This window comes from Cucurbita maxima, unplaced genomic scaffold (assembly GCF_002738345.1).
Source record: "Cucurbita maxima cultivar Rimu unplaced genomic scaffold, Cmax_1.0 Cma_Scf00012, whole genome shotgun sequence".
In the NCBI taxonomy this organism is placed as follows: Eukaryota; Viridiplantae; Streptophyta; class Magnoliopsida; order Cucurbitales; family Cucurbitaceae; genus Cucurbita; species Cucurbita maxima.
Window position 1 is genome coordinate 5,024,224 of NW_019272028.1, and position 12,239 is coordinate 5,036,462.

The following is a 12,239-nucleotide window of genomic DNA, read 5'->3' on the forward strand; positions in this document are numbered from 1 at the left end:
ACTAAAATTTTTAGATTTGTCTGTCATGTAGCTCTCTTTTTTAAAAAAATTATTTAAAAAAATTGTAATTATCCACTGTACATGTTATATTATTAACTAAAATCTTATAAATATCAATATATTAAATATTTATAAATTATAATACGATCACTTACAAATGTCAAATATTTTTGGATTGGTAAAGTTGAATTGATAAAAAAATGTCAACCTACTAATCGAATTAAATTTATTATTTTAGAAAAATTTAATCCAATTTAAATTAAAAAAATTTAACCCAACCCAATAATAATTATAATTTGGGTGAGATAGTTCAAGTGGGTCCGAACAATTTCAATGATATTCTTATTTTCTCAAAATAAAATAAAGAAGGCAGGCGGAAAAGAAAAAAACATGAAATTAAGAAAAAGAAATAAAAATTGGAGTTTGATGTGATTGAAATGAAGTTAATTAATTATTTTTTTTAATTAGAAAAAATAATCCTCGTAGGAGCAGGAACAGCACGGAATACTGAGAGTGGTGGTTATCTGAAACTCGGAGCTAGTTTTTGGTACCAAAAGAACAACAAACAAAAAAAAAAATAAATAAATAAATAAAGAAGGGACGTGATAAGTAGGTCCCACAGTCCACGTCAACGATCCGTGTGGACAACCGCATTAGATGAATTCCAACCCTGGGATCCTAACCCTTAGCTCTGTATCCCCAGCCGTCAGATTTGTCCTGCTCCTCCCTCCGATCCCCTCCTCTACCTATTTCCCCTTTTTAAATCCTCTCCTTTCCCTGTCCTCCATCGTCTTCTTCCCACCAAACCTACAGTGTTTCTCTCTCCTCTTCCTTTTTCTCTATCCATAATCCCACCGTCGCCACCATGGCCACTGCCGATCAACTCAACAACCCACCGCAGCCACCTCCTCCGGCCCCCTCACTCCCTCACTACCCCGAGGTGCCTTAATTTTACCACTCCACGCTCTGTTTACATTTCGTCAATTTTGTCTTTGATTAAATTTTGGGAATTTGTTTCACAGATGATTATGTCAGCGATCGACGCTCTCAACGACAAAAACGGAGTGAGCAAATCGGTGCTTACGAAGCAGATCGAGTCCACCTACGGCGATCTGCCCCCAGCTTTCACTACGCTCCTTACCCATCACTTGGACGTCATGAAGCAAACCGGCCAACTCCTCTTCGTCAAAAACAACTACATGAAACCCGATCCCAACGCGCCGCCGAAGCGTGGGCGTGGTCGTCCTCCCAAGCCTAAAGTCCCTCTCCCGCCGGGCACCGTCGTATCTCCTCCACGCCCACGTGGCCGCCCACCCAAATCCAGAGATCCATTCGCTCCCATTTCGCAGCCCAAGAAGAAACCCTCCTCGGGAAGTGGAAGGCCACGTGGCCGCCCTCCGAAGTACCCAAAGCCAGCGCCGACGTCGGTTCCGGTTGCTAGTCCGCCCCGAGGTAGAGGGCGGCCGCCGAAGATTAAGCCAGCCGTCGCCCCAGTTGGGTGCTGAGTGGAGATTAAAAAAAAACAGAGGATGAGAGAGAGATAGATAGAGAGAGAAAAAGATGAAATTGTTTAGGTTGTGTTTAGCTGGTCGATCTCTCCGGGAATTGCTCTGTTTTTTTATTTTTTTTTCCTAATTTTAAAAATTATTAATTTTTTTCTTTCTTTCTTCTTCTGTGCATTACGTGGCGGGTGCTGAATGGCTGTAATTCTGGTGGGGGTTAGGAGACTGTAATTGCATGTAATTTAATTTTAACGACTGTTCAGGCTTTTTTTTTCCTCCTCTTTCCGCATTTCTTTAAATTCTCAAAAAAGAAAAAAAAAAAAAGAAAATGGTCTTAATTTATATGACCACTTTAACTTTAATTTGAGCATTTATTTGATTCACTTTATAGCAAATTCCATAGTGTTCTCGTGGGATAGGTATAGATAGTTTTATTATTTTAATTTTTAAATAATAAAAGGATTCCCTTAAATTTAAAGTTAAAAAATAAGGTGAAGGTATTGATGACGTGGCATCCAACCCAAAAAAAAAAATTAAATTAAATTAAATTAAATGGTAAAGAAAGAATGATAAATGGTTAGATTTTTATTTAAAAACTATAGAAGAAAGCAAAAAACTTTACAGGTAATGCTGTCCTGTTTAGTGTCAGCAAAATTACTTTTGGGCTGCACGCCTCAGATTTTCACACAATTCCTGTTTTTCAATTTTTGGCTATATATATATATATATATATTTTTCCTCTTTCTTTTTTATTTTTTAATTTTTACCATTTTGCAATACACTTTCTATTAATGCCTAGTATCCACAAAAACTCTGTCGTGTTGTTATTATGGTTTTTTTCCTTTCAAAACTATTATTTTTTACTTCAATTTTATTCCATGAAATTTCCCTCTCTTTCAAATTTGAAATTAATTTTTAATTTTTAATTTCTAATTGGAGTTCCATTGGTTTCTAATTAATGTATATTGATGTTCTTATATGATCGACCTCTTAAATAATTCAAGTGTTTAAAAGAGATTTTGTCTTTCTAATCTTGAAAGAAGATTAGTTAAGAGTTTCAAAGAATCTTTTGACTTTCTTCTTCCTTAAATGTGTTCTTTGGATCTTTTGATGACGTGTGTAGGGTTGAGCTTAGTTGGCTTTGGGCCCAACCCATTTGAATTTTGGCTTTGGCTCCAATTCCAACAAACACATTTAATCTACCTATGACCCCAATAATAAAATTTGTTAAGATTGTTAGACCAGATTTGTTTGTGCATGTGCATTCCATGAAATTGATACACATTGTGAGCATAAGAAACAAGTAGAGCACAAGGTCATTGTTGTAGGTCCCACTAGGAATGGACGACATACGGATTCGTCTAAACATTCCCTCAGCACTCTTGTGATATGGATCCGTATTTTCATCTGTAACGAATAGATGGGGTAGCATAGCACACCGCCCCTATCGATGGCCAGAAGCCCGGTACTTCTGGCCTCCGCAAGAAGGTTGTTTCTCTTCATTCATTTTGCCTTCCTTTCCTCGCATTTTCGTCTATGATTTCCCCATCGCCATCGGGATACTGCCTCTACTTCGATTGATTGCACTTTCTTGTTTTGATTTTTCGGATTTATTAATTGCATTGTTTTTGGATCCAGCTGCTTCGTAATTCCTACTCATCTATTGTGATTTTCATTCGACCACATCTCCTGTTGATGTGTAGGAGAAGGATTCTGAGTTCCTTATTGATTGATTGGCTATGGTTTTCTATTGTGCTTTTAAATAATTTACTCACTGTTCATGATTTCTCTGCTTGCGTCTTTGAGCTTTATTAATTTGGTGCGCTCATGTTGTGTTTTTTGAGTGATGCATGTGCGTTGCATCTTCTTGATTTTCTTAGCTATTTCGCTCCATGTTTTTATAGGATACATCACGTGTTGGTTTGTGTTCTTCTCTCCAATCAAAGAAATCGACCTCTCTTATTTTAAATCGTTTCCGCTTTCCTATTTCTTTGAATCCATTATCTATTGTTTAAGTTTTGTACTTCTCTTCAACATTGTCGGATGTTCCGAGTTCGATCATATTGGAAAACTGCGCTAGATCTGGTGCCTTAATTAACTGCCTTAGAATGGTTATGGTAGCTAAAGTAGATCATCTTGGAAAAGTATTTTTGCATCTCAATCATCGGCCATGCTGCGTGATAATTCCTATTTAATGAGATAAAAGAAAATTTGACAAAGGGAATAATCTTTTATCTGTTTTCATCCGCCAATTTGACAGTATAATTACTCCGGATGCCACTTGATCTATACACAATACGATTTTGCACTGTTTTCTGCACATTTTAATTTGATATTATGTGACTGGACCTTTTCCACCAGGTAAAAGTATTCATTCAACCGGAGTACTTGGAGAATTTTGTTCAGTCAACATTTAACGCACTAACTGCTGAAAAAGTCAGAGGTACTGGTTCTTTCATTTAAAATTTAACTTCCCTATTACGTAGAACTGATTGCTTTTTATGATGCGTTTGATCAATCACCCGAATAGCTTTTAGAAAGAGGTGCAATAAGATGCTCTAGTGATTGCATATATTTATCTTACACAATCCTAGAACTACAACAAACTTCCCCTACCATAAGTATTGTGTGGAAACTGGAAAGTAAGTATGCTCACCCCTTTTTGGTTTACTACCTTAATAATTGAAGATAAACAATTATGGGAATACATCCTTTAGATGAGAAAAAAAAAAAAAAAAAAAAAATTCTTTACTGTCTGTTGATGACCAAAATTTCTCGGACCTACCTCTTTTCTTTATTTATTAATTTGTTTATGATGTGTTTAATCAATTTCATCATTACGAACTCCTAATCTTTACCTGTTTAGCATTGATGGTGGTGCTTGTGCCTTACTTGACAAACAAATTAGGTGCCAACATTCTATTTTCCTACTTCCAGTCGTTCCAGTGATGTTCTCTTTACTCGCATTTTCTTTCTGCATAGAGCCCTTTGACTCCTCCCTCTTGACTTTACGCCTGGGTCTCAACTCAACTTTTGATCTTCTGTCCAGATACAGAATTCAATATCTAACTATAGTTCGTTTGTTGGCCTTCTCATTAGTTCCTTCACTTAACCTCTACTCTTAATTACCTATCTTCCGTTTTCTACTGGAGCATTACTTTTATGCACGTTCATTTAGTTATAAACTTTTATTTATGGATATAGGTGCTACACTTGTTGTATCTGGAGATGGACGCTATTATTCAAAGGATGCTATTCAGGTACTATGATAAGTCTATTTTCATAGTGATTGCAGTGTTCTGTTCAGGAATGGATTTGAAGGGAAATTCAAGTGAAATCAATGAAAAATGAAATAACTCTCCGATATTGTATTTACTATAACTATCTTCTTTATTATTTATTTATTTGTTATTATAATAATAATTCTAGAATCAGAGTTTTCATCCAGAATAAATGAAAGAATATAAATGACATGCAAACACAACGCCCAACAAAAAGAGGGCCCGACCATAACTAAAGATCTGTGGTGATAAAAAAAAAAAAGGCCTCAAATCCAAAATAATAGAGAATAGTTACAAAAATCTTTAGACTCAAATGCAGAGACGTTAAATCTGGGTAAGGCCCACACCTTATCCTTCGATCTTCCTAAACCCCTTGAAAAGTTTCTCATTCCTTTCTAGCCAAAGATTCCACAAAATTGAAAAACAAATAATTTGCATAAGATCACCAACTTACACTTATCATGAAAGGGTGGGTGGAATAACATCTCCTCCAGCGTAAGCTGACAATCTCTATTGCTAACCATACTCACGCTTCTCAAAAGGAGTCGCAAATCAAGCTAGTGAACTTGCATCTCCAAAGGATTTGACCCATGCCCTCCAATATCTCCTTGCGATGGATGCACTATCACTATTATGGCCTTAACAAGAGAGAAGAATGCCTTTGAATGCGGTCCATAACAAAGGTAGAGAGGAAAGGAAAAAGTTAATAGAAAATTGGTGAAGTTTCGCACGATTAAAACACTTGGGATGATTCCTACCCATCTTATGACAATATTTACAATTATATCTATTTTTATTTTAAAAATAATTACATTTTATCTATTAAAAGTTCTTTCTGTTGATGGTAACTTTATTGAACACAATTGTCAAGTTAATTACATCTTGTTAGATATGAAGATGAGGGGTGAGGGTCTCATTTGGTGAGCTGGGATGAGGTTTCTGAGTGGATAGAACTTGAGGTGTTGGAACAAAGTTCTCTTGGCTAAGTGGCTATCGTGTTTCTTCACTATTTTAAATGAGCCTTGAGTAAGGGTTTGAGGCTTTGAATGAAACTTTTAGGAACCCTTGGAAAGTGACCTCTTCTAGGATTACCTTATTTTCCTAGTTTGTTTAATGTCTAGCAGGTAATGGGTCCATACTTATTTTTGGGAAGGCACCTGGTTGGCGATATTCTTCTTTGTTCTAGATTTCCCCACCTTTATCATTTTTCTTTTAAAAAGCTGCATCCATTCTTTCTCATTCGTGTTCTTCCCTTGGGATTCCAATATTCCTTGTTGGATGGGTAAATGACGGTTATTGTGGAGCTTCTTTCTTTTCTTGGCGGGTTTGTGTTTGCCCTTGGTAGTAGGGATTGCCATATTTGGACTCCTAACCCATCGAAGAGGTTCTCCTATAACTCTTTTTTCTGTATGTAAGCAATTCCTCTCCCTTGGTTGTCCCTCTTTCCTCACATTGTGGGAAATTGAAATTCCGAAGAAGATTAAATTCTTTGGCTAGAAGGTCTTGCTTTGCAGGATGAACTATATGGATTGGGTTTTAAAACAATTTGCTTATTGGTGAGTGAGCTATAATGTTATGAATTTGTCTTATTTAGTTAAGTAACAACCTTTTGCCCTTTTAATTATACAATTTGTTTTCTAAGGCTTCAATTCTTATTTTTTGGTTTTATTTATTTTAGAAGATACGATCTTGCTATTCCTTTTAGTTTGTCTGCACTTGCACTCATATGCACTATACTGTCTGACTTCTGAGTCAACAAGTTGTATTCTTTTCCCTTTTGAATCGATGATTGATATCATTATGCCGAAAAAAGAAGCAAAGGTGTACAAGTGATTGCGGAAATATGAATGATTCTTATCCTATCAAGGAAATCTCATTTTGCAATATTAGTAAAGAGAGAAATGGGCGAGAACAATTTATTCTTCCAAATTTAAATTTTTGACACCTAAATGGCATGGTAGGGAGTATTGCTAATGGACTTCCATTTTATGTTGGAAGTAAACTCTCGACTGCCCATGTGAAACCATTATTATTATTTTTTTTTACATTTTGTTAATGGAAGTCTATTTTTAGGATCATGTTCAAAACTTTTTTTAGTTTTTCCACTTTACATTTCATGTGTTACTTAATTGATGTCATGGAACTCACGTTTTATATTCTCATGTTTTAATGACAGATTATAATCAAGATGGCTGCAGCAAATGGGGCACGCCGTATTTGGGTTGGTCAAAATGGCTTGCTATCAACTCCTGCTGTGTCTGCTGTTATACGTGAAAGAGTCGGGGTTGATGTGAGTGAATTTACTTTTATACATAAGCTACAATTCCTGCTTCATGATGATAATAATTTTTAGTAATGATGGCCATAAAAGTAGCCTTTCGTACCAGGGATCCAGAGCATCAGGAGCATTTATTTTGACTGCAAGTCACAATCCAGGAGGTCCCCATGAGGTCGTTATCATCTATTTGCTACTTTATCTTTTCTCCATTCTGAGTAATGTTCCCAAATCAAGTGAATATATATCGGGCGATATCTTGCAATTTTTCAATACTTTTGTTTCTTAAAGGGGGAAAGGTAGCAATACCTGTAAATGAATGGCCTTTCTCATATATTAGATAGGAAGCTTAATAAAAAAATTGCCCAGGAGTTGGTTGTATTCTTTTTGGTCATCGTAAGCTGTGCACTCCTTGAGGATGATTTAAGAATTAAAGAATTGCATTCCTATGCCTTCTGTACTTGCCTGCCTCAGTGCATGCGGTACCTCTGAAAAGTACATGAAGAGTTAGCATGCACTAAAAGATCTATTGGAAAATCTAGCTGACATAGAATTGTTACTATTATCTAAATACCTTATTATTTGTTATACTGTATTTATTTTGGGTAAAAAACCTTTGCAGGATTTCGGTATTAAATACAACATGGAAAATGGTGGCCCTGCTCCGGAGGGAATTACTGATAAGATCTACGAAAACACAAAGTCAGTAAAGGAGTACTTAATTGCTGAAGATCTACCCAACGTACTTTCCCACTCCTTCTCATATTAAAACTTCTATATACTCCGAACTTAATTCTATGTTGTCTGTCTTAGGTGGACATTTCTGCAATAAGTGTTTCTAACTTTTGCGGACCTGAAGGACAATTTGATGTTGAGGTTTTTGATTCAGCCAGTGACTATGTGAAGCTGATCAAGTAAGCTTTGTTGCTCAATATTATTATCTTCATGATTACATGTCATATCATTATTTATTGCTATTTCTCCCTCCATTTTTTTTTTTTCTTTTGTTGTTGTGTGCCTTCCTTTACTTCTTGATGAAGGCGTTTGTGATTACTTTACTGTTACAGGTACCTTCAGTTCAAAATAATATTGAACCCTCACTCACTAGTCAACTAGTATCATTTTTTAGCTTGTCAATCTGAGATAGTGTGTGTTTAATTTTTCTTCTTCAAAATATGGACTTTTCTCACAACTAGATGGATTTTTAAATGTTTTTCCCCTCGAAACTTTCTTATGTAAGGAGTAAAGAGGTCAACAACCTCATCCGGTCTAGAAGGTATGCTTCGGAAAGTGTCTCATGGTGTTGACCTTTCTATGGTATTTCTTGTTTGGATGTTTGATAATTGCATTTGTAAGCTTCTATTGTTGGGGGTCTTAATCTCTGTGATAGCCTTTTGCGTTCAATTTGTTTCATTTCTCTTAACGCTGGGTTTCTAAATTTAACCAGGTCAATATTTGATTTTGAATCTATCCGCAAGCTTCTATCCTCTCCCAAGTTCTCATTCTGGTATGTAGAGCCCCACAGAGGATCCTTCTCAGAGGAACATTAGCCTCCTTATATGTGTAATCTCTAATGTTGTGGTCTTAAATACTAAGATCAACTCATACCTTTTGAAGTTATGATGCTCTACATGGTGTCGCTGGAGCTTATGCAAAACGTATTTTTGTGGAAGAGCTTGGTGCGCAAGAAAGCTCATTATTGAACTGCGTACCAAAGGTCATTTTCCCTTTGGAATGTAGTTTGGCTTTCCGTAAGTGATCATTGCTTAAATCTCATTTTTTACTTTTCTATATTATTTTTTACCTATATAACAGGAGGACTTTGGAGGAGGTCATCCTGACCCCAATTTGACTTATGCCAAGGAATTGGTTGCTCGTATGGGATTGGGTAAATCAAGCTCTGGACAAGAACCTCCAGAATTTGGTGCTGCTGCTGATGGTGATGCAGATCGCAATATGGTCCTTGGTAAAAGGTAGTGTAGCATTGCCTAATTAATTTATTCCGATAAGTAATTACATTTTCTTTTCAATTATTCTTTATATTTTTTATTGTACTTTTTCAGATTTTGTCACTCCTTCAGACTCTGTTGCCATTATTGCTGCTAATGCTGTTGAAGCTATTCCATACTTCTCTGCTGGTTTGAAGGGTGTCGCCAGGTGCTACTTTCTGTTGCTCAACTTTTATTACACTCCCAAGTCTCCTTAGCTACTATTCTGCCTTTGTTTCCGTGCCCCATCTTTGGCGAGATCCCTTTATGTTGCATTCTGTAAGCTTATATCTTGTTTTGCAATCTATTTCGTGAGACAATTTTCAAATCTAAGCCAAAATTTGAAATGGTTAAAAAACATCCCAAAATCATGGTCAGGTTTTGAAAAACTAAAACAAAAGTAGTTTTAAATTTTTTTTAAAAAGAAATATAGCTAAGAATTCAAGTTTGAAGAAATGTTAAGAACATGCCAAAAAAAAAAAAAAAAAAACAGAAAAAAAGAGAAAGCAAGCATAATTGTACAAAATTATTTTCAACGGACCTTGGTTTAATGATTACACTTGAAAGCCAGTTTATCTTTCCTGGAAATTGTATACTATATTATCATACTTGTTGCATGAGGACCTCCAATCTTTGAGATGGTTATGCCATGACTTACATTGCTAAGATGTGACCCTTTGGTCTGTATAAAATTGCATTACTTCCGAGCTAGTATTCAATCCACGGTTCAATTTGCAAAGTTGGTTAAAATTCGAAGTAATTCCAGTCCAAGGTTTGTTGTTGTTAAATGAACTAATGAATAAAAACTAAACCATTAGGATCTAATCTTGAATAAAAATATGATTTTGATAATTAGGCATGGTAGTTTTTTGGGTTACTGGGTAAGTGTAAAGTCGGGTTGATTTAAATAATATGTTAATGGACAAGTGTTATGGTGAATGAGTCATATGTTTTAAGTTTATTTTGGAAGAACTCAACAACTTTTGGTGATGAAAATCTAATTTTACGTATATTTACCAGGGAACTTGCTTTATTCTTTAGCATCACTTGAATATTTTAAAGTCTTTTAGAAAAATCATTGAACTTATTTGGTGTTCTAACCATAATATTTCTAGGAGCATGCCAACCTCTGCTGCACTAGATGTGGTTGCCAAAAACTTGAACTTGAAGTTTTTTGAGGTCAATTCCACACTTGGATCTTTTATCTTAAACTTCGCAGGTTGTTTGCATCCTGTGTACTAATGAGCAATATTTGTTATTACTATATACGTTCTCCAGGTGCCCACCGGCTGGAAATTTTTTGGTAATTTAATGGATGCAGGAATGTGCTCCGTCTGTGGGGAAGAAAGTTTTGGAACTGGTCAGCCACGGGTTTTTTAGTTTATTTGAATTTCTGGTCGTTCCAGAGTTCACAGGTTCCGTATTAAACTGATTTTCTTTTATTTTTTTTAACTAATTTCTTCAACAGGATCTGACCATATTCGTGAGAAAGATGGAATTTGGGCAGTTTTAGCTTGGTTATCTATTCTCGCTTTTAAAAACAAGGGCAACCTTAATGGTGGAAAGCTTGTGACTGTTGAAGACATAGTTCGCCAACATTGGGCCACTTACGGTCGTCATTATTATACTAGATATGATTACGAGGTATTAGTTTTGGTTATTTAGATTTTTTAAGATGCAAATGTTATAAGCACCTGGACTTGACATATCTTTTGAATGGTATTTTGTTACTTGTGTTCTTAGAATGTTGATGCTGGAGCAGCAAAGGAACTGATGGCAAATTTGGTGAAGCTGCAATCTTCACTTGATGAAGTTAATGGGTATGCCTTTCGTGTTTATTCTTCCTCTTCAAAGTGAACTAGTTATCTAGCTTATGTGCAGTTGGCACTCAGTGATGTCGCTGCAATAGGGTTCTGATCTAGACTTGTAGTTTAAGTGATACTACCCAGATACTGTTTATTTGGAATGCAGTAGTACAAAATGGAAAATCTTTAGGGATTTTGTTTTTCATTTATAAGGGAAGCCCCTGGTAGTGAACTTTAGACTCTTGTGAGGGAGTATTTATAACGATCTTTGTTTTGGACGAAGTGTAACACTCCGAGGGTGAGTTCCACATAGAGAATGAGTGTTCTATCATTTAGAAACAGATTTGTTCGTTGAAACTGAGCTACATTCTCTGAATCTTCATTTTTAATAAATTCAATTGTTAATAGCTTCAGTTTGTTATTTGATTAAATTTGAAAATCTTGTTTATGTATCTTATCTTGTTTTGTTGGTGAAGAGTTGTGAACCCTTATTTTTCCCTGAACTATCTTTTGATTTAATTATGTCCCCTCTTTGATAAATAAAAACTCGCACTCGATGCAGGATTGTCAAGGGAATCCGTTCAGATGTGTCAAAGGTTGTTCATGGTGATGAATTTGAGTATAAAGATCCTGTTGATGGTTCCATTTCAAAGCACCAGGGCATTCGATATTTGTTTGAGGATGGTTCACGACTGGTAAGTTAAATTTTCGGAGCTTCCTTTCAAGGTCCCTATTTGATATTTGTGAGAGCACGTTTTAGTAAACATGACGATTTATATATTCTCAACCTTCTTGACATGGTTGCAGGTGTTCCGCCTGTCTGGAACTGGCTCTGAAGGTGCAACAATTCGGCTCTACATTGAGCAATATGAGAAGGATCCATCAAAAACGGGGAGAGATTCTCAGGAAGCTCTTGCTCCTCTGGTTAGATCTCTCCGCAATTTAGTAAAGAAACGGTAAAAATTCTTTTTGATTTGTATTGACTGGGTTATCTTCTTGTTTCAGGTGGAAATTGCTCTTAAGCTCTCAAAAATGCAAGAATTCACCGGCCGATCTGCTCCTACCGTCATTACATAAATGGGTTGCAGTAGGAGTTATACCCCCATGATTTTGAAGAAATAATTGGTGTTGCGATGGCGCAAGATCTATTAAACTATCCCTGCAAGTGCTTCCAGAGTGTTTGTTTTGCGGAAAAACTTTAGCCTACACAGATTTTGGTTTGATTTTACTAATAATCTTGATTCTTCTTTCTTATGAAAGGTTTAGCCAAGTTGTTATTGAATATTATGTACTTACAAACCTTCCGTTCTTCATGGCTATGAACGTAAAGACTTGCAAACCAAAAGTGGATGATTGGAAGCTGGTTGATCCATTTTGGACGTTCTTCA

The 12,239-nt window shown here is 35.9% G+C and overlaps 2 protein-coding genes across 2 annotated transcripts; both read left to right on the plus strand.

The window, feature by feature from the left end:
* Window positions 1–638: 638 nt before the first annotated feature.
* On the plus strand, window positions 639–1,781 carry LOC111487099 (HMG-Y-related protein B-like). The gene is made up of 2 exons (XM_023134335.1): window positions 639–940; window positions 1,023–1,781. The coding sequence occupies exons 1-2, from the start codon at window positions 866–868 to the stop codon at window positions 1,503–1,505; spliced, it is 558 nt and encodes a 185-aa protein (XP_022990103.1). The 5' UTR covers window positions 639–865; the 3' UTR covers window positions 1,506–1,781.
* Window positions 1,698–12,239, plus strand: LOC111487591 (phosphoglucomutase, cytoplasmic-like). The gene is given in 19 exon segments (XM_023135041.1): window positions 1,698–1,703; window positions 2,937–2,990; window positions 3,864–3,945; window positions 4,707–4,762; window positions 6,960–7,073; window positions 7,171–7,233; window positions 7,681–7,800; window positions 7,872–7,972; window positions 8,506–8,565; window positions 8,676–8,775; window positions 8,874–9,036; window positions 9,122–9,215; window positions 10,162–10,225; window positions 10,325–10,406; window positions 10,515–10,690; window positions 10,790–10,866; window positions 11,414–11,546; window positions 11,659–11,775; window positions 11,857–12,239. Coding segments are annotated over 19 exon segments (1,734 nt in total). The 3' UTR covers window positions 11,929–12,239.